Source organism: Charadrius vociferus, unplaced genomic scaffold, assembly GCF_000708025.1.
Source record: "Charadrius vociferus isolate BGI_N301 unplaced genomic scaffold, ASM70802v2 scaffold114, whole genome shotgun sequence".
Taxonomy (NCBI): Eukaryota; Metazoa; Chordata; class Aves; order Charadriiformes; family Charadriidae; genus Charadrius; species Charadrius vociferus.
Genome location: NW_009647949.1, coordinates 187,650 through 210,969, shown reverse-complemented (window position 1 = coordinate 210,969; position 23,320 = coordinate 187,650). Strand labels below are relative to the sequence as shown.

At 39.1% G+C, this 23,320-nt stretch overlaps 1 protein-coding gene across 1 annotated transcript; it reads right to left on the bottom strand.

The window, feature by feature from the left end:
* Positions 1–1,612: 1,612 nt before the first annotated feature.
* Positions 1,613–22,713, bottom strand: PPIL4 (peptidylprolyl isomerase (cyclophilin)-like 4). The gene is made up of 12 exons (XM_009883287.1): positions 22,652–22,713; positions 22,501–22,565; positions 20,595–20,712; positions 18,509–18,651; positions 18,059–18,155; positions 16,497–16,613; positions 14,549–14,673; positions 12,975–13,041; positions 11,998–12,109; positions 8,755–8,851; positions 7,986–8,124; positions 1,613–2,047 (listed from the first exon to the last, which is right to left on the bottom strand). The coding sequence occupies exons 2-12, from the start codon at positions 22,533–22,535 to the stop codon at positions 1,823–1,825; spliced, it is 1,275 nt and encodes a 424-aa protein (XP_009881589.1). The 5' UTR covers positions 22,536–22,565; positions 22,652–22,713; the 3' UTR covers positions 1,613–1,822.
* Between the last annotated feature and the right edge of the window lie 607 nt (positions 22,714–23,320).

Sequence of the window (23,320 nt, the reverse complement as noted above, 5' to 3'; positions counted from 1 at the left end):
GGACCCTGCACAGCCTGCATGGGCCCCTGCAAGTCCCCCGCTGGCTTAGAAATGTTTTGTCAGGAGACAGTTATGGAAACCCTGCATTTCTAGTTCCAGGCTTCGAAGCACACAGAAGTTAGAAAGGAGAGATTCAGCAAAAGGCAGCTTCTTAGCCAAATACACTTAATCTTTAACAAATCCAAGACAGATTGGACAGGTAGATGCCTCTGGAAAGCACATTCCTGCATCCAATACCCTCCCCGTTCTCCATCAGCTCGGATTTGGCTACTCGAGGCATCTGGCCTAGCCTGCTTAGTCAGAATTTTCTGCTGTGGGTTAAACAGCTGCTTTCATTCCTTTAGCACCAGCCTTCCTGTAGAATTACCTTATCAGAAGTTCACTTTCTGCATGCAGTCCCTCCACATGCCCCAGCCAGGCACAGCTACTGGCCCTCCAGGGCACAGAAGTTGGCAGCGACTCTTCTTGGCTGCCTTGAATTTTAGATTTAGTCTTTGTCCTGCAAATCATGACTCAATGGGGGGTATCAAGCTATAAAACCTTATTACATATTACAATCAGACACTACAGCAAATATTACAGAAAAAACACAATCATAAAAGAAAAAAGTGAAATTTATTCATCAAAACAGACTGCCTCCAAGCTATCACACATGCCATGGAGGGGAAGGAAAGACAAATACTGTTCCCCATGTCTCCCCCTCCCCTCTAAACAATGCAAGATCTCTCCTCTTCTAGAGTTTAAGAGGAGGACATACACGTTCTTAAAATGTACACATACTGGCTAACACTGTTGAAACAGCAAGGTCTTGTTTATTGGAGCAAGCCAGACCTTTAAGAGCCTGCCAACTTCCACTAGGACCCAGGCTCTGGTAACACCACCTATGTTCCTCTGTAGATCAAGAGTTATTAACCTCTGCCACAAACCTGAAAATTAACCCCACCTAGGCTTTGGCAAACACAAATGCAAGTTACAAATTCTGTACTTCTGCTAATTCTGGTTATGACTATTTTCTTCTTTCTTACCCACCCAACATAACCTGCCTGACATCATCGCAGCTGGATCGCCCTGACACGACAGAGGCCAGATCTTTAACAGACTACAGATGGGCCAAGTTCAAGTGAATCTCAGTTTTGAGAGAGATCCTCCAGCAATGCCACACAGCCAAGTGATCTGTGTGAATAAGTGAGCAAGTAAGCGCAAGTGATTTAGTATGGTGCAGCACTTCCATCGCCCTTGCAAGCAGCACAGCAGTAACTTCAGTGCCTTTAACCACTGCTGCACAATGGTGTCAGCAAACAGGTGCCAGGACTAAGCCAACCAGAAGCAGTTAATTTTAAAGAAAGGAAATAGAGTTTTGAGTATTCATATACAAATGGTATCTGCCTGCTCTCTGGAAAGAGCGTGCACAAAACATTTGTGTCTCCCCAGGTCTTCTATCACACTCATTGCCAAAGCATGTGAAAATGCTGAAAGATAAATACAACCTCCTTGTAGAAAGGAGGTATGTCCTGCAAATCTCTTCACAGCAGAGAAGGGCAATTCACTTGGTGGACACTTATGTTTCCAAAAAGCTTTAGACAACATTCCTTATCGGAGACTTAAACCCTTTCACTAATGTGAAATACTTTATTGAAACAACCTTTTTGGAATCAAAGCTTACTCCGACAGTCATACGCTGGGCATTCATAGAATTATAAGGCCAAGCTGCCAACAGAAGGCAACTACTGTTATCCAGTAACTGCACGTCCATTTGAGAGAATGTTGGAAATGCTGGAAGAAAACATATTCTAGTTCCCCGTGCTCTCTTCTTCCTTGTCCTTCATCTGTACTTGGATCTCTCTTTGTCTTTTGATTTCTTAGGACTTCTGCTTCTGTCTGCTTTTTTATCCCAGTCTCTTATTCGGGAGTCCTCTTTGTATTTGTCTCTTTGTTTGCTGTACGTGTAATCTCTCTCTTGAGATCGGCTGCGACTCCGATGCCTGTCTTTCTTCTCACTCTTTACCTTCTCTCTACAGCGCTCTCCTTCATGTTTTCGATCAGAATCCTGTTAAAGGAATTGGACAGATATGCAGTTACAGACAAAAGGGGAAAATATACAAAGGCATGAAGAGAACTAGAAAAGAGTCAAGCATCGTTGGTTCCTTAGCTAAGGCTGGTATTACCCGAAATAGATGCACATCCGTGATGATTTGAAGAAGGTAACACATAAAAAAACCCACTGCAACTATATGAAGAAGGTAAATCTACAGGTTTTGTCGGCATTTATGGAAAAAAGCATGGCTGCCAGGCATGCTGCTGCTTGTATTTCCTAAGGAGCTTTCGCAAAAACTTGTTCTATCAGAGACTCAACTCAGATGGAGATTATCAAACTCTTCATAAGCGTCACACAAGCTTCTAAGCTAGATGTGATTTTGATCTCTTATCTAGGTAATGAAAGTACTGCGATCGTAGGTTTTGGTTCAAGCCTCACAGGCATTCCAGTGCTATGAAGATGCAGAACACTTTTTAAGACCTGTCTATAATAATCTTTAATGGCCTAAATTCTCAGCTTCGTAAAAATGAGCGACACCGTTACAAAGACCAAAACTACACAGACACATGCAAACTACTTCACTTCCTTGAAGCTAACAGTCCACAAGTAAAGGCAGTATGAAGAATCCGATCCTTTTAAATGTACAGTCAAACAATAATAAGGTAATGAAAGATCAGTTGTATTTTGCAGGCTGATGGGTATGATCCATATAGAAAACAGATGAAGATACACTCATGCACAGACATAGTAAACTCCTAAGGGGTGCAAATCTGTCTGATTTAAAATGGCCTCAAAAGGAGAGACCAACAGTATGTACTGTAAGTGGTAATGGTGTCTGAGCACACACACTCAAAACTCTAAGAAAAATGCCGCAAATTCATGTAGCCAAAAATGAGGAAATTTTGAATTTCCCTGGATTTCTGCATATCGTCACCAAGAATGCTGACTGAGTTGCGCAGCACACACAATGGATTTGCTCTGGAGAGAAATGAAGTTTGTGTAACAAAGGAGGAATTGCTGTCAGTCGACACACCTGCTTTACTTGTTTCACTAGACAGAGAGTATGAAGCCACTGAGACAGTGTATTAGTAAATGAAGGAAAGATGGCTCAATTCTCAGATGGTGAAACATCACACTAACAAGATTATGGCTCAGCATAATCTTGCTAAAATTTTCTTAACAGACAACACTGAGTTTTGACATTTTTTTGTTCTTATTATTCAACTAAGCTATACAAGCAAACAAAATACAAGAGGGAGCTTCAGAGTCCTGCAGAAAGATACATATACAACTCGCTATTAAGAAAGTGAAAGGCACTTTTGTGTTGAAGGTATGATCACCTGAATGCTTAGTATTGCTATATGCTCTAGTAGACAGATACCTTTTTACAGTATTTTAATAACACCACTGTTAAACACAGACCATTATGAACTACGAAAAATGTCTGCATTAAACTATTAATTTCGGATACGATTTTCATTTCCCTAAATATGTACTCCTGACAGTAGTATTCACAATTGTATGGTTAAAACCCATACCACATGTACAAACAAGTAAACTCTATTTAAAAGAGTAGTGAAAAAACTACTCCAAGCAGAGCTTTTATCTAGAAAGGCAGTGATTAGGATGGTTCCCAGAGCAAACACCACCTTTAGAATTATGCAGATAATGCTGAAATGCTGGAGTTAGAATAAGCAACATAAACCCCCTGGATCAACACACATATCAGTAATCACAGATTTGATCTTTATCTACATAACCAAAAATTTCTGCTACTGCTGTGTACAGTAATCTCACTGGTGGCCAAATGCTCATTCCAATCTGAATCCAACAAAAAGGAGATATTTCCAGATATTTTTAAGAGCTTTGTCCATTCATCTTCAGAATGATGCACAGCCATATTACTCTTGCACCCAAAAGTCTCAGTCTCTGTATGTTTGAAGAAGACGACAGGTTCCAAACCCCTTTGTGGCAGGGCCCCAGTTAACATCAGAAGATGGACACGCTGGTGGTGGAGTAGAGAGGAACATGACAAAAATATTGGCCAGAAAAACAAACAGTGGGCTTGGTGCACTGCTGCCTTCTAGCTGTTTTGTTGCTAAAGCTTCCTCCCAGCACACAGGAGAAACAGGACGAAAGCAGAACAGCACTCAGCTGAAAAATCTAGCAAGCCAGCACTGGAGACAAGCTACTGGCCAAGACAAGGTAGGGAACAGGTCAGTGAAGACTTGAAAGTAAAAACATGTAGCCCACTCTGAATGCCACAGAAAAGGGCAATTTGCTGAAAGGATTAAAAGAAGTCATATGAGAATGGAGCCAGCTAAGCACAATGACCTTCACAGAAGCACTTAAGGTATAGGTGTACTGGGCAAGCCTGAAAGTGCCACAAAAAGGTCCTCACAGTAGCTAATATGATCACAGTGTAAAGAAAAAGAAAAAAAAGGGTAGTAATTTGAATTAATAGAATGAATTGCATCTTAGTTCCCTCCAAAAAATGGGTTACATTTCCCCTTAAATAAGATTTTACCTTTTTAAACCCTTTGGCACAGAAAAAGGTCAATTTTTTTAAACACTCTTAAGTTGATAAAAATAATGGTATTTTGAAAACAAATATTTTATGCCTTATCCAAGTCAGAAACATGCTGGTTTCCCATTGGAAGAAGAAAAGCAGTGTCTCTCTTACTGCTGAAATCCAGATTTCTCAACCCATGATCACAGCCTCTCATCAATCAATAAGTAAGTGATGATCTACCCAATTCTTAATCCAGCATTGTGTTGGTGAACACACATGAAAAAGGAAAAATGAAAAAAGGGAAAGACAGCCCTCTGGAAGTTCATGGCTGGCTTTGCCAAAAGTAGTAACTTGCCAAACAGCACTTGCAGGTAAATCAGCTAGAAATACCATGACCACAAAAGTAGAATAAATATGCCACCTCTAGGTAAATTAAACACATTAGTTAAAGGTTAAAAGGAGCACACAAATAGAGACTGCCTTTGCAGGAGGGAGATTTTGATCAAACTTGACCCTGAATGTAAAGAGAAAGCGTCCAATAAACAGTAAGAGCAGGAAATTAAAACCAGAAAAATCAGTATCTCTGCCAAAACCATGCGCTACAGAAACCTGAAAGTCAGAAAGCCCCTCTGTCTCACAAAAATCTATTGGATAGGCTATACTCCTCCACGGATTGAGTCATCTTAAAAAAAAAAAAAAAAAAAAATCCAAGGAACCAAAAACCACAGAGAAAACTGGAAAGAGAACAAAGTCATAATATAGATCTCAAGCAGAAGCATGACCTGTATTCAAAAAAAACTCTACCAAATTCTATTCACAAACCCCCATGTCAGTGCAGCCTCCTGCTCCAGACCCACATCCTGTTACCTACTAAAGGCAAGCCACAACACCCTACATCTTCTACCCTCTGGAATCAAGTCAAACAGCACAAGATTCAAAAATATATTCTTAAAATGTCAACACAGAGGCTGAAGATTCAGGAAACGGGTGTCAGACAAGCAAAGGATGAGTCACAATACACAAAAAAAAATAGCAAGAGAACATAAAAACAACTCAACATCATGGAAACTATTCAGAAAATAAAACCTCTTCAGTCATAGCTGGAGCTGGTAGCACAAACTGCAGTTTCAGTTGCCAGAAGTTCCCATTGTAAGACCCTGTTCTCTGTTAATTAAAATCTCTGCCACACTAGGGCCTCAGGGTGGAAGTTTATGTACAAAGCATGGCTATTGTGGTCATTGGCCAACTAGTTGTGGAAGGTCTGCTGTTGTTTCGTTTTAAAGTTCTTACCTCAAATATATTCTCATATTTCCAAAATAGGGTTAAGAGAAAATGCTTTGTTTGGCTATACTAAAAATGCTACCATTCATCAAAAGTTTCCATACTGTTACGCTTTGTGCTGGCCTTGGTATTCACACAGAACATACTCTGCCTCACAAACATGCCTCCTTTCCCTGTTCTTGTATGAGTTCCCCAGATTATGCCCAAATTATAAATCTAAAAAAAAAAAATTTTTTTTTCATTACATTTTGTATATGCTAAATGGGATTTCTCAGCTAAAGTGCCCACAGATTTCACCTGGAAAGGGCCATGCCCAGATACTTACTGAATCTCTTAAATCAGCCTGACAACATACTGCTCAGTATGTCCACACTATACAGTACATACTAACAAGAATATTCAAGTGCAGACACAGAGAAAAAATTCTTCCCAGAAATTAATTTTCACAGCTCCAAGAGAGACCTACGTTGCTTGCTATCAGAGAATAGAAGTAAGTCTCCACCTGTGATTTTGGGCATAAGAAGGCTAAGCTATTTACACCAAAAGGGATAAAGGTGAGCGACAGAGAGGAAGGCAGTGGGAAAGAAGAAGATACCAGAATACAGCAGCAGTAGACTACACGAAAAATTCACAGTAGGAACTGGGGACTAAATCACAACAAGATGTACAGAGACGTGGAAGAGATCACAGAGTAAAGCACTAGAAAATAGTCTTTTCCGGAGTCTGGAAACAGCACCAGGAATCCCTCTGTCTTCACATTTTTAACTACTGCTAATGGATCTCGCAGCCCCCTTGTAACAATTGTAACATACAGATGTTAACAGCCCACTGCCGCCAGTACTCGTTGTACCACCTGTAGGGGTAGAGACACCTGAATAATTTTAAAATGTTCTTGGCTGATAACGCATGACCAGCCAGTTCCAGATGTGTAATTTATGAACCACCAAGAACAAAGATTATTTCCAGAAATATCTGTTTCAAGAATGTTAAAACGACAATGTCAATCAGCCAAAAAGATAGGAGGAAGTCTAAACCAACATTACTCTTGTATGTATATGCTCTGATCAAGACTTTAATTATCTGAACAGGTCCCTCCTCTCCACCCAAAAGATCCTGACTGAATTATACAAACAGTGACAAAAAGACTTGTATGACAAATGAGCAATAGAGCTCACCAGTGGCGCTGAAAAAATGTAATTGCTAACATTCATGAGAAAAGTTATTTCTAGCATCACAGCAAGAAGTGATGCAATGGAACACCAGAATCCTGTGTGCTCTTTGTACACAGAACTTAAAACAGTACTCAAAACTCATGCCAGGACAATGGCTTTATTTACTGTGGCTAGAACCTTATCACTTGCTGCAAAGTTGCTAGAAGACAGCTTTGTTCTCACTCATAAAGCTTGCATTGTTAAAATATTGGGGTTTGGGGTTTTTTTTTGTTTTTCAGCTTAGCTCAATTCTCCCTAATGCTCACACTTCAATGGTGGTTAACCCTCCCCTTTATCATTTCAGACATTGTTTCCATGAAACATCAACATCTTGACTATCCCAAGTGCTGACCTGACAGCCTGCAGTGGAACTAATTAAAGACAGAACTACTGTCTTCTGATAATCTCCTGCACAGCCTGAGTCTACAGCACTGTACACTTGCACAATACAGATGCAAGCAAACCTGCATACAGATTTTACACAAACACCTCCAAAACAGTTAAGGAAAAATAAAAAAAAGATAATGCAAAGAGATGGTGTTTCTGATTCCATATGGGAAAAAAACAACACATGCTGGTCTGGCAAGACAATGAGAAATAGCCTGCATTCATGAAATATGATTAACTACTAATTTATGACTGGGAATATGTGAACAACAGGTTCAAAGTGCTGAAGATCTACTTTATGAGAGGCTACATTGCCTCTTCAGGATGTTTTGGCAAAAAGCCATTCAGACATGCCAAGCTTCAAAAGTCCAGGAAGATTTGGAAAGCCTCTTTCATAATCAGATAGTAACATCAGCCTACTGTACGTTTACAACTGCTGTATTTTACAGGACTTTGCACGCCATGTCCTCAGTTCAATATCAGACTTTTTTTTCCCCTGGCTTCTCCTGTTAGAAGAACAATAAACGTGTATAAAGTTAATGCATGAAGAGGTAAGTACCTTAGATCTTCTGGTCCTCTTGTCATCCTCTTCATCATCAGAGTGGTGGTGCTTTTTCTTCTTTTGCTTTTTAGCCAAGTGCAACTGACTTGTTTGAGACTCTTCTATATCCTCATCCAGCACCAGGTCATACTTGGCACTTACAGTGTTGGTTAAGGACAGATCTGTTACTTAATAAATACCAGAACATAAAAGCTCACGAAACAAACAAATCCCTGTTTATCAGACCATAGTTTATCAACACTTATGATGTATTTCAGTCAGAAGAAGATCATACACATTGAAAAAAAATCAGCTGTGCTAAAATGACTGAATTCTGTCCTGTCAAACAGTACAGCCAGGTCCCAATTCTCCTTTCTTTTCTACCTGTGGATATCTGAACAAGCTACAGTCTTCTTTTCTCTCATGCTCGCCACAAGCGAAGTATAATTGCAGAGCACGATTAGTTACTACTGTGGTCTTGTTTCGGATGCAGCAGGTTCCCTGTGAAACTACTTAAAACTCTGTTACGCTGTACGTCATTCCAGGGCTCTACACGGGGAACATTATTTACCTGCACACAACATGGAAGTGAAACAGCACATTCCGATTTGACTAAATTCAAAGTCATCAAATGAAAAACGCAAAATGCTTAATTCCATGTCAAACATCAAATGGTTATATGAAGCATCAGCAAAATAGCTATTTAGCAAGCTTTAAGAATTTTTTTCCAGCCTGTTTTCATGAACTGTACTTTGTTCAAAAAATACCTTTGACCAGAAAAGGATACTCCTGCTTTGGTTTTACCTTCTCTTTCAGAGCAAGTTTTGAAGGTCTGTCACGTTCCTTTTCATATTCTTTGAAATCATCCTTGGTGTATCGCCCACCTGTCCACAGAAAAATATATTCAATTCACTCCAACTGAAAAAACAACCAAGACCCACACCTATCGCTAAGTCCTGCTTATGAATGTAAGGGCTCTTCATAACCATACAGAGATTCATAGCAGGATACAGTTTCAGAAACAACACTGGCATCTGGGTAACGGAGCAGAAAAGAGTACGACAAGTTGTGATTTTCTGTCCTTCTCTTGCTTGCAGATCCCATTAAACAACATGGGGCTTTCTCCTCACTCATGTCCAGTGGAGATAACACATGAACAGTATCACAAAGCAGGATTTAGCAACTGGTTCAGTCCCACTTTGATTACAGGTCCTATCTCATACTACTTAAAGTTCTGTTAGCATGAAAGCCTACAGAATATTCTCATTATTAAGTGGCTTTTTGCTCTGGGCTGCACAAAGGGAAACCTCTGAGACTGTTACAGCTTAGGAGTTCAAATGGAAAACTAGAATAAAAATTGTCATATCTTGATTTAAAGAGAGGCATGTCAGATTTCATCTTCCATCCATTCACGGGAAAGTACCAGCTCACAGATTAAGAAACTATTCTACAGGAATGTGCTGCCATCTTACGGTCACACTTAAAACTGCAATATTAACAGGCTGGGACAGAATAACAGGTTGGAAGGGACCTCAAGAATCATCTGGTCCAACCTTTCTTGGCAAAAGCACAGCCTACACAAGATGGCCCCGCACCCTGTCCAGCTGAATCTTAAAGGTGTCCAATGTTGGGGAATCCACCACTTCCCTGGGGAGATTATTCTAATGGCTCATTGTGAAAAAATTTTCTCTTATGTCCAATTGGAATCCCCCCTGGAGTAACTTGTACCTGTTACCCCTCATCTTTTCCATGTGACTCCTTGCAAAAAGGGAGTCTCCATCTTCTTTGTAGCCACCCTTTAACAGTATTCCAAGTGTTGAAAAGCGCTGAGTGGGACAATGACCTCTTTTATCTCTGCTAGTGATGCCCTTGTAGAGGGAACCCAGCATCCTCTTGGCTTTCTTTGCCGCTGCAGCATACTGTTCGCTTTTACATTGAGCTGCTTGTCCATCAGGACCCCAATGTACCTTTCCACAGAGCTGCTCCCAAGTCAGGTAGATCCCAGCCTGTGCTGCATTCCTGGACTGTTTTCCCAGATGCCAGACCTTACACTTGTCCTTGTTGAACTTCGTAAGGTTCTTGTTAGCCCACTCTTCCAGCCTATCCAGGTATTCTTGCAGGGTGGCTCTCCCTTTCAAAGCATCCATTTCCCCACTCAGTTTGGTGTTATCAGCAAACTTTGTCAGGGTACACTTGATCCCATCATTCAGTTCACTTATGAAGATCTTAAATAGTGTTGGGCCCAGTATCGATCTGCAGGGGACCCCACTTGTGACAGGCTGCCTGTTTGAAAAGGAGCTATTTACCACCATCCCCTGGGTGCAACCTGTTAGCCAGTTCCCCACCCACTGCACAGACCACTTGTCTGGACCGTAACACCCCAGTTTCTCTACGAGGAGGGTGTGGGGAAAGCCTTGGAGAAATGAAAGACAAAGGAGAATGGCTTCAAACTGGAAGAGGGGAGATTTAGATTAGATATTAAGAAGAAATTTTTCACTGTGAGGGTGGTAAAGCACTGGAACAGGTTGCCCAGAGAAGTTGTGGATGCCCCATCCCTGGAGACATTTAAGGCCAGGCTGGATGGGGCTTTGAGCAACCTGGTCAAGTGGGAGGTGTCAAGTGGGTTGGAACTAGATGATCTTAAAGGTCCCTTCCAACCTAAACCATTCTATGATTCTATCAAATCTAGGTAGACAATGTCCACCGCTTGCCCCTCATCAACTGAGCAGGTTACTTTGTTGTAGAAGGTGATCAGGTTTGTCAAGCACGATTTGCCCTTCGTGAATCCACGCTGGCTTTTCCCAACCACATGCTTCACTGGACTTGTGATAGCCCCTAGAGGATTCATTCCATAACTTTCCCAGGGACTGAAGAAAGACTGATAGGCCTTTAATTTCCTGGATCCTCCTTTAAGCCCTTCTTGTAGATGGCAGTGACATTAGCTTTCTTCCAGTCTTCTGGGACATCCCCTGATCGCCATGACTTCTCAAAGATTACGGAGAGTGGCCTCGCAACAACATCAGCCAGCTCTCTCGACACTCTTGGCTGGGTATGGTCAGGGCCCATCAATTTGTAGGGGTCAAGCTCCAAGAAGCAGCTACCAAAGGTGGAAGAACAGTACTTCCCCTAGGTCATTTTTTGGGTACCGTATATGAACAACAAGATGACAATATAGTTAGCTTTCCAATATTTAAGACAATTTAGACCTAAGTTACCCAGATAAATAGAAGTTTTACATGTAGTCAGTTAGCATACAATGCACTGCAGAGCATAGTAGAGATTACAAAGTCAACTCAGCTCTGAGAAGGACAAGTTGTAGTACCTCAGTGTCTAGTACCTCTAGTCCCCAACCTGGAGAAATCACATGCAAACAGTTGAGGGCTGACTGCGTTTTTAGGCGAACACACACAAGAACATCACCACTGCAATGCACAGTCATGTCTTCAATTCCAGTGTTTTCCTCACATCACCAACAACCAAAAAACCACTGTACCCACCTCTCCCACCATATTTTTCATCTCAGAACCACCTCAAACATCTGAAACTAGGTTTTATAACATACAGCCTGCTGTGCCATATGGTTGACCTACAGGAGGTGAAAAGGGGAAATCCCTGGCCTGAATATTGACCTTTCCTTGTATACACCCAGCTGTCATACAGTGAATAAAGAAAAGAAACTAGAAATTAACAGTGTACTGCCATATTATATTGCTAATAAGTAATATAAAAAAACATCACTCTTAAAGCTTGAGAGAAACAAGTGACTTAGTGGCAAAAATGTATCTGATAAAGTAATCCGTGGCAATGCAATCTTAATATAGCAGTAGTAAACTCTTCTACTCTTTCTTATGGAACAAGTGAAGAGAAGAGGCAGCAACTGTGTTGCTCTATTATAGTACCAGGAAAATTCATATCCCCGAAGATGAAATAATTTAAGATCATAAAAATTGCTTCTCTTTACATAAGGCTTACAGTTTAGAAGTCATGGCTTATTAAGTTATAAGGGCTAACAAATCACAAGTGTACCTACCTTTTCCCTTCCACTTAATCTTTGCAACAGACTGGCTAAAATCCACATGTATCCGTCTGTCATCTATCAGCACATTGTCCATTTTGAAGTAGGCTTTTTCACAGTCTTCCTCCTGATATTAACATTTCCAGAACATTTTGAGTCATGACTATTTCCTAGCAATATTCACTGAAAAGCTCAAACACAAATTCAAAGCTTAATGGCATACTTTTTTTTTTTTTCTAACATTAACTAAAGCACATTCTTGCATCGTGCCATTTCAAAAGAAATAGTTACGTTTTGTCCGAATGTAAGCATTTCAAATTCCATTTCTTCAGTTCATTTCACTATTTTAAAAATTTGCCAATCCAGCTACATGTTTGACGCATGTAGTACATTGAGAAAAACAAGGAAAAAAAAAAGACAACTAATAAAAGCTCCATTTTAAGTACATAAGTAGGCTTAAGAAAAGTGAGAACACTTCTCCAGTGTTTTCCTCACAGATTAGAGATTAGCAGATACAAAACAAGAAGCTATGCACCATCAAGAAAACTTCTACTATCAACCTCACAGTGAAAGCAGCATGCTGATAAAGCAAGCATCATTTACAAGCCCAATGCAGGACACTCCTGTACACATGAATCTACCTTCTTTCACACACCCTCCTCTCTTTATGCAGCATGCCTCCTTTTTCTCCTAGCATTCCCTTCTTTAACTCTTCAAAGTCCTAATGTGCTCAGGGAAAGAAAAAGAACCTGCTCCCCTCCCACTGGTTTTAAGACAACTTAAGAGGAACATATTTGTATGGCTTGGTTGAATAGAGAAAGGCTTAAACGTTTGCCTCATGTAGGACCTACAACTTCTATAACTAAGACAGTAAGAGAAAAATATTAGCTACCCCAAACTTGAAGAATTCATTGGTTTTCCGTAATGGAAATATATATCTAGAATGAACTTTTACAAGCAGAATTGGCATACAGTATACCTAAAAAACATACCTTTTCAAACTCGATGAAAGCATAACAAAGAGATTCACCAGTCTTCCAGTCTCGAATCACTTCACAGCTGAAAAATTGATAAGAAATTAAAACATCAATGCTTGTTGGAGCAAAAAACATAGGATAAGCAGCAAAAAAACATAGGATAAGCAGGCACTGCCTAAAAGGGAGAAAAACAGTTAAAAAAAACCCCAAAATAACAAAACCCCCTTGAAGGTATTATAACAACACTTGATTCTGAGATCCATACTGATTTGGAGGTGTCTGCACAGAAAAAATGCATGCGACATCACTCTAGTAATTATTGCACTTAACTCACATGAAGTACAGAACTAGGGATGAATTTCTGATTAATGAAACAAAATCTATTTTCCAACATTACTGTTATTGACTTCTTGCATTTCACTAATGCAAGACAAGAAATTTCACAGTTTTCCCAGTCATTTTAAAGAAAGTTTAGAGACATCATGTGATAACTTTCTCTTCTTAGTAAGCGCCTTTTTAGCAGCCACCTTCCTATCAGGCAGTTCACTGGTCAAAATAAGAAGCCTAAAGTATTGCATCAGCAGATGCAAAACGGGAACAACATAGTATTGCATCAGTATTACCAAACTCTTGCATATGACATGAGAATTCTGACTACAGGATATTGAAGGTGGTCAGACAGGCAACAAGGGCAGGAAATGCAGTATTAACGTGAGATTTAATAAAGTAAGACCTCCCCAATGTATATTGAAGAAGTGATGAATCAGGATTCAGATACACAATCCAAGAGATGATCAAGATGCAAAAAAAAAAAAAAACCACCCCAAAAAAAAACCACCAAAGGAAAACAGGAAAAAAAAAAAAAAAGGAGAAGACAAGGCTATTCAGACAAGCTATATAAATTATTTGCAGCAGTCATCAGCGAGGAAGAAGGTAGAACAGTCTTGTGCCAGAACCCTCCTCTCTGGATTACTCAGAGAATTTATCTGAAAGTGGAAGGTCTTCAGAGGAGGTACTGAACAAACTGACATAGAGGGAAAAAAGACAGTGAGGTGTAGGAAAGTAGGTTTCACTGCCCATCATGTCTTTTGATACCAGTACTAGGAGGAATCAGCTAAAATTACTAAGAGCAAAGTTCAAAACTGAAAAAGGCAGCAGGCGTTAGGAACACCTTAACAAGGAGTGTATCAGATGCCAGAAATGTTTGTCACTTTATCCCAAACCATACATATTCCCACAGAAAAGAAAAACCCAGATACTGTACGTAGCTCGCATAGCATCTGAGATAAAAAAGTGCTGATAGGGAGAGCAGAGCGAGAGGACGGGGGACTGGGAAGAGTATCATACACTTTCCTTGTTCCTATGCTTTCCTAGGCTTTCACTTAAAACCACTGCTGGGACAGGATACTCATCTAGCTAGATCTGACTTTGTATCACCATTGTTGTGCTCTCTATCCAAGTACATGCAGCCACAGGATAAATGACTACAGTAGCAGTATGGCGTCTCAACAGCCAAACCTAAATAGACTGGTAGGAATCAAGTTCAGTTTCAACAAAGAAGGTTTTCCTTTTTACTTTACAACAATTACCTTTTAATGGGACCAAATCGTGAAAATATTATCTCTAGGTCTTCATCTGTGGTCACAGGATTCAGTTTACAAACAAACAGCACGTTTTCTGGTGGCTTGACCTCTGCATCTGGTAAGTCTCCCACCTGTGGCATACAGGAAAAAGACTTTTAATCTCTTCTGCCTAAAGCTCTCTACATTTTATTGCCACAAGCACACTGGCAACATATCGTTTGGATGATCTCAGACACATTCCTACCAGAAAATAAAAAATTAATGAAATATTTTTCTACTCAACATCACAAAGAAGTGTTTTCCTTAACACCTAAAAATGATCATTTATTTGCAATGCCACCCCTGTGACTTCATGAAAGTCACAAATACTTACTACCTTGCTTTCCCTGTTTATAACATAACAAATACACAGTTCTAAAAGGTGAAAATGTTCTTTTAGAGCCACTCTGTTATAAAAACAAAAATAGACTGGATCCATTCCTTTGTCTCTGTCTGTACCAAAGATAAACTTATCTTTCCTTGAAATCTGGCAACAGCTAGGATAAGCTTAAATTTAAGATAGCTTGATAAGGATGAGAAGTTGCAATTATACAACTTTGTTCAGACAGACAGAAGGGAGAAAGTATTCATGCTTACTAAGAAATAACATTTGCTTACAATACACAAAACGGGAAGGGAGGGGGGAATCAAAATTCCCGTCTTCGACCTAGCAAATTAAGTTCCAGAGGAAAATGCAAATATACACATCACCTTCTGTTGAATTGCAGCACTACTTTTTAAAACCTGAACAAAAGACTAGAGATAAATTGTTTAAAATATCACTATCTGTTACTTAATAAGTTAATAAAAAGGTAACGCACATTGGTTTGATAGAAAAAAGAAGCAAAATAACACAAGTAAGAAACAGATTCCACAAAAGAGCACACAAAAGAGATTTAAGCAGATGACACTCTCAGAGAAGTTTAGTGTTTCAACAAAAGAACAATGGAATTAATAGCTGGGGGTTTTCAAATCAGCGAAACTAGCAGTGCACTTGGTTTTTCATCTCTTCAGCTTGTATAACATAGCTCCTTATTGCATACTACCCAGCAATACTCTCTGAAAATTACTGCATTGGCTCACATACCGCACTTGCCTTTTTTAGCTAACCTCAAGTTTATACAGAAAACAGGTCACTAGTCCAACCGTTGCTGCAAAACAAGGGCCCACACCTGCAGATCTTCTGCAACACTGTGGCCACATCTGGACTGACCTTGGTATTAGTCTGTGCTGTAAACTATTCACCATAGATTTGAATTTGGTAGCTATAAAGAAGTGTGATGGATTCACCCATCCTTCAGCAGTGTGTGCGCTGTTTTTTTTCCCTTTTTTTTTTTCTTTTTCTAAAGAAAAAAAAAAGACTTCAAAGTACATTCACAGGTTTTTGTTACTATATGGAGTTTACAACTGCCAGCAGTTACCAAACATTATATTTAAGGAGGAAGAACATGAAGTTAACCAATGTCAAATTCAACTAATGCCACAGATGGAAGACATCCATTACATGTATGAATAATGCAATCTCAATGCCGCTATACGTACTGGGAAGAGATTATCTCAAATTCGCAGAGCTTTCTCCCACACATGCTAAACCTCTTCCAAGATATTCAGCAGCGTATTACATACGTTATGTTTTTTAGCTGGATGCATTTCCAGCAAATTTTTATAAAGTCTCCACTGGCCCACTTTTAATCCTGTCTTTAACAATGAAACACCACCAGTTCTATCAGAAAGCCACCTCCAGTGCTCACACTCAATCCCTTTCATTGTACCACAGATATTTAATGGCACAGATTCATGACATTTTTAGCACATAAGCAATTTCAAGACAAATACTACACGTCCTCCTAGACTTAATATAATATGCACACATAGAGCAATAGCATCTAAAAGGTAAATACAAAAAGATGTTCACCATTTCCAGAAGAATGGCACGAGTTTTTGCTTCTTGTTCTGCCTGAACTTCTTCTATTTCATCTGCAGACCGTCCTTTCAAGTCATCAATTTCTTCATCTGCTCCTATTCTGCCACTCTGAAAAATGAAGGAAAAAGCTATCTGTTACCAAGCCATGGCCAAAAATTCTTTTCCACTTTCCAAACATCACTTGGATGACCTCACTCTTCACCCCCCAAAACATGAAGAATGCTTAAGCACTCCAGCTCTGCAAAACTGGGCTTTCATTCTGTTCTTTCCACTTACATTAAAAAAAGAGAGAAGATGCTATCCTCACGTGTTTCAGGCAGTATGAACTATGTACGAACTTTCAAGCCCAATCTGAAACATATTCAGTTAGACACTCTAAATTCTTTATACTCCCATCTCATACTCAACATCTCACCACAAGCGTCAACTCATTTCTCATCTAGATAGTTCCTACCAGAAATTAAGATAAGGAACACTGCAAATATCTGTGGTGTCTAGTAAACTCAAACATTAAACATAGTATATCACAACAAGAATTATATTTTTTACACGTCTACATCTAGGCGGGATTTGAGGTTTAGTTTTTTTCTCCTCATCAGCATCTCTACAATGCTGCCCTTCTTACAGGCATTTCTACACCAAAACGTCTATCTTCAGACAGACTATAGGGGAAGAAAATTAAGTAAAAGTTTTCAAATCTTTATGTTGGCAGTGAGCTATCGAACTCCTTATACCATTTAACATATCTGAAGGTACATGAAAGATTAACCACAGTGCAGACGTACTATGAAAGCCTAATTCCAATCTTGCAATTAGATCTATTAATCTTAAAAACAAACAATATTCTCTCTAGTCAGTTTATTCATTGCTTGAAACAACTGTTTCCATACAAGCAGATAATCTCACATAACTTCCATAACTGCATGCTATAAGTTATGAATAATTGCAATTATGTTTTTAGCAAATTCCTTCTATTTGAACAAATACAAAATAGTATGCATGCTTGCAGATGTAACTCAAAGAATGACCAAGATTACTTCCGCTGAAACACAGACTATTTCACATTTAAAAGAACACCAGTAAGCACTTTAATCTTAATAAAAGTTAGTTGTATTTTGTGTTCTACCGGAGTATACAAAAACCAGTAATGCCAAAAGTGAATATTCTGAATGTTCAGCTTATCTACAGTGTAATTAGAAATCCAAAATACGGCTTTCCAACCTAACTCCACCGTAGTCACAGAGGAGAGCACCCAAGTCACCCTTTTATACTTTTCTTGAAAAGATTAAGCAGCTGTATTTGATTAAACACAGCAATTGCCCCAAATAACAGACAAGCATTTGACATATCAGAACTCAAGCCAGTGCAGTAGAAGAGCATCTCTTATCCTCCTATGCTAAAAGTGTGTAGCTCTTTTATGATATAGATTTGACAGACAAAGTCTTAAAGACAGAATTCTTATTTTGATCAAGTCTGTGCTGGCCACTAATAGGGGTAAATTTATTTCATTATTTCTTCCAACTTTTCCCCAAGACACTATCATAAACACTCACATCTAGCTGCTCCTTAGTAGGTTCTGGTGAGCGATCAGGAACAGACAAGCCAGGTGGATCTTCAAACGGATCATCTAAGATTACTGTGTGATTTATCCTTATAGAAAACAAGAGCTGCATCAGTCACATGCAAATAAAACTCTCTTTACCCAAGTAACAGAAAACCATCCCCGCTGATTCTCAGTTACATCTCAAGCAACCAAACATACTATATGCTTGTAAATACTAGTACTGATGCTTTTGTAAAGGCAATAAATATAGTTGCGCATTTTCTTATATAATTGTTTATTTTAGTACCTGCTTATTTTACCAATAATACTGGAACAAAAGAGTACTTAAGATATCATGTACAGGTCACCTGACATTGCAACATTAAGCCAGTTTCCAAAAAAGATTAATTTGTTTAATTATAATGTATTCCTCAAAAAGGGAAGTTAAAAGCAGTCACACCTGATATCTTGATATGGGATAAAATCCTTATCTACAAAAGTTTCATTAATTGTCTTCAATACATCCATGCCTTCTGTCACTTCTCCAAATACTGTATGCACACCATCAAGGTAATCCAGGTTTTCCCCTGTAGTAATAAGAAACTACAAAAGAAGATACAAAACCAGTAACAGTAAACAGAAAAATTCAGGGCTTGAGTTTTACCTTAGTAGAGGTACAACTCTCACTGAAATCAGTGGGGGAAAAAAATTCTTCCTGACTCCTGCGGGAGAAGATTAGCCTTCTTCCATCAGGTCTGAGAACATGGTGAGCCAACCTACAGCTCACAGCCACTGCCTGAAGAAGAAAGGCTCTCTCACACAAGCCTCCCTCTGCATGAGCTCACAGCTCTGCCTCATTGGACCCTTCTGTAAATTGATTTGATTCAGTAATCTGGCAGAAAAACAGACCAGCAGAGGAAGAGCAGGTAGTTATCTGCCCAGCAGGTTTGTTGAGCAAGATCAGCAACGATTGTGACAGACATCACAGCTGATGAAAAGGAGAGAGGACAGAAAAAGCAAGGCTACCCCTCTGGGCAGCAGTGAGCTGTAAGCTGAGCTCAAATCACCTGTTCAAACTGTATTCAGCAGGTGCATTTTGACAATTTTGGGAAAAGCTTCCACAGTTCTACCTTCACCTGCTTTTATCCAGACTTTTTTCCTTCCTTTCCTTGTATCACAAACCCTTCTCTCCGAAAAAAACAGGATGCAGTAGCACTGAGAGGAGAACTAGAACACAACAGCATTGATTCCAATCAGCTTGAATTGGCACTGAAATGTACCTTAACTCAAATCAGGTGTTTTGCTTTAGGGCAAAACTGAAACCGTGGAAATTGACAACAACTGAACACTTGGTAACAAATTGAAGGCAGAAGACACTTGGTAATGAACGAGGGAGGAAGAAGCAGAAATGCACAATCAACAGAACACAACCATTACATCCACACTTTACAATCTGACTGGTAACATCTCACGCCTCATTCTCTGCAACACAGTTAAGACTGGTTAGTCTTTGGTATAGATTACACTAAGCTACATTATATCTGTAAGCCAACTCTACATAATTCCTTACTGGCATCTTTCTTTCCCAAGGAAGAAGCTGCAATACTGCTCCTGGCAACTGCATTCATTCCCATATGCCTGCGTATATGCTAGCAGGGTGCATTCTTAAATGTAAATACAAATGTAATCTCTCTTTCCTAAACCCCCCACCCAAACAATTATATACAATTTATACAATGCAGGGAAGCAGCAAAATTAACTCCACATATTACAAGCTCTAGCTGGAATAAAACTGTATTTTTTTTAAATTGCTCTTTGATTATTAAAAAACCCCATTTTTTTTAATTAAAACATATGCATATTACAAGTGAGGCATTTTAATATATAAAAGTGACAATGCATCTAAAATAAAAATTTAGAAATAATATCATTCTATGAGATTAGAGTTTTAAATATACCTATAGCAAAAACTCTGTGAACAGGGAACAGCAAAGGGAACGCCACCACTTTCAAATATTCTTTTATAACACCACTGGGCTAAAACTGTAAACTTACATTATATTATTAATGCACACACTCTGTAACCATACAGAGGAAACTGTAGTACGATTTCAGTTTTCAAACTAACATGAAATTATAACCCGATAGTTACAGGATTATTAAATACCCAGTTTCCTTACTTTTCACTTCCATTTAACTACAGGATTTTTTTCCTGGCCATGCTATACATTATCAAAATCCCACCAAGGTATTAACAGAAATGAATAAACAAAGGAAAAAAATAAAGAGGACTGAATGCTAACAAAATTTATAAAATGAATCTAGGACAGGATTTGAATCTGAGCATTTTAATCTCTTTAATCTCAAATTCCCATGGGCACTCAGAACACAATGCAAAATACTTATCTATGGCATGCTTTTTGACCATATTACAAGATGACGCTACTGAGATGACACTGTCATTTTTATGCCTCCTTGTGAATTCAAGGAAATTTCATTTTAGTTATTCAGACATGTACTAAGGCTTTCCAACACTGTATGCTGACCTGTGATCCATGCTGATCATTACCATTGTTCACCATTGACACGGTTCCCTTTTTCTTGTGCTTAATTCTCGGCACTTTTTCTGCCTCAAAAAATCTAGCTTGATCGCCATACAGTTGACTGCAAATATATATAATACACATGTTACAAGGCAAAAGAATTTTAAGAAGCGAGATAAACAAATGCTGTAAAACAGTAAATAGAACATCTTAAAAATTTTTACATTGGCATTCAAATAAAACCAGAATTTACATTACATCCATGCACATTTTTATGGACCTGTACACTTACATAATTCACTTTGTATTACAGGGAACAATAGATTTTTCTCTGAGGCATTTCACAGAGGCTCTTTTTTTTTGGTGCGGGGAAGGGGTTATTTGCATGCTTTTAAATGCAGCAAATAACATTTTTCTAAGGCATGAAGCAAATATGTATTTTGATAACTAGGTTCTGTAAAAACAAATTAATCTACACTGTAATAATTTATGCCCCATTTATCTCTTCCAAGATAAATGGAAAGCCGCTAAATCTGTGTGTAAACTTAGTTCGTCATACAGACAGGACAGCACACAGTAATTTGAGATGCACAGGATACGGCAAATTGTTAAACTCTTTTTAATTTTTTAAGTCTAACCCTGATATCTCTCATTTTGTCTCACTCCATAATTAACAGAGGCGTGGTCAATACACACATTTGCCCAAATTTAAGGATAGTGTTGTGTTTGAAATCATTTTGATAAGCAGGTGTAAGCCTCTATGAAGAGGGGATTAAAATTAAACTTTGCCTGCATCAGTCTCCTGGGTAGCAAGACCAGAAACTCCAATTTTGTGTACTTTGGCAGTAACAAACAGGTAGAAAAAACAAATTGCCACCCTCCAAGCTAGTAGCCGAACAGAACCTGCCACTCTCTCATCACACTATAATTCCTTATCTGCCATACCAATGAGATGCAGAAGACCAATCCTTATAAAAGAGGAGAATATCAAAATAAACTTGATCTACCCACGTGCAGAGACAGCTCCGGTCTGGCAAGTTTACCTACCTAGACTTACATCTGCTTAGCACAACTATACTGCTTCCAGGATCACCAGAGTGGTGATCCATGTGTTCAAGGTTTTGTATTTAAGAGGCTCTGACGGACCAGACTTACAAAAGTCAACATTGGTCTAGCAACACTGCTTCTGTTCAAACTGAGCTGTTTATCTCTGTATACTGTGTTCCCCAGCACACCAGGTTTAGTTCTGCTCTGCAATTTTAATTCTACTTTTAATACCAATTTCAAAGGAATCATGTAGAATCTATGCACTTTGCTAACCTCTATCCTAGCTGTTTGAATGATTTCTTCAACTTTTACGTGCGTGACCACTAAAAACATCTTAAACAAGGAAGAAAAGTGATTTTCTAATACACACTCAACACGACAAAATGAACTCAAATTTTTAGAGCAACAGGATTGCTTTCTTACACACAGAGGAAATCAGGTACAGCTTCTATACTCCCCTCTGGCTCAATTAAATACATTTGTTACGAAAATAAAATTAGTAACAAACTGCTAATGATTTTCCCTTCTACAGAGCAGTTAGTTATGATACTTCTCTTGCAAAAGCAAACCTATAGATACTTGCTAACTTCGAAATAAACAGAAATTTGTGTACAACTTACTAGTTGTAACCTCGCTTCTAAGGTCAGAGATAGAATACTGTACAGACAAAAAGTCCGAATGGCCAAAGGCAGCATAGGAATTAAAAAGCTATTTAGGTAAGACAACCAAAGAAACCTATGTATTGACATTTCTATTTCCCATCACTAATTCTGCCCTAAGATAGCTGAAGACAATCCAATTGGAATCCAAATTCTCCTATACAACTTCTTTATCGATGAAGTAGCACAAAAGCTTTACTTACCAAAATATGGATTCCCCTCCACGGCCAGTTCCCATGGGGTCACCAGTTTGTATAATAAAATCCCTCTATCACAAAGCAGAATATACAAGATATTGCTTTCATGTTTGTGAATTTAAACAAAAAAAAAAAAAAAGGAATTGAGAATACTCACCTGTACATTATAAATAAGACAATAGTTGTAGTACTTGACTTTGCAGAGCTTCAGAAAATTCAGACAAGCTGTAAGAAATTGTACCAACGTTTACTAAAGGAAGTCCCAGATATAATAAGTATAGATATTATACTTATCCAGTTCAATGCGTAGAACAGTGTTTCTGGAGCAGACTGTGTTAAGAGTTACTGGCGTTCAACCTACAAACACTGTGAGAAATGCTCTAATGAGAGGTAACACTTCCTCCCTTCCTAAAACCTCTCTCTAGTGACTCAGAGAACCCTAAACACAGCTACTCATACAGAAACGCACATTTCTGCTCCCCAGTTTCTTTCTAAACGCCTGAGAATAAAGATCACAGTTGCCTTTCGATTTAAAACTTATTATTTTCTCTTTTTTTTAAATAAATATGGATTACACGTATAATAATAATAATAAAATAATCCAAACTTCCCAACAGCAATTGACGCTTGTAAGCATTTCAAACACACAAACAGAATCCGCCCGCGGGGGCGGCTGAGGGAAGCCCGTCCCTCATGCGGATCTAACCCCAGGACTGAAGCCCGACCCGCCGGGCCCGAACAGCGGCTGGCAGGAGGTGCGCTGCCGGCGGAAAACACCCGTGGGAAGCCCGGTTCCTCAGGAGGCCCTGCCGGCAGCTAAACCTCA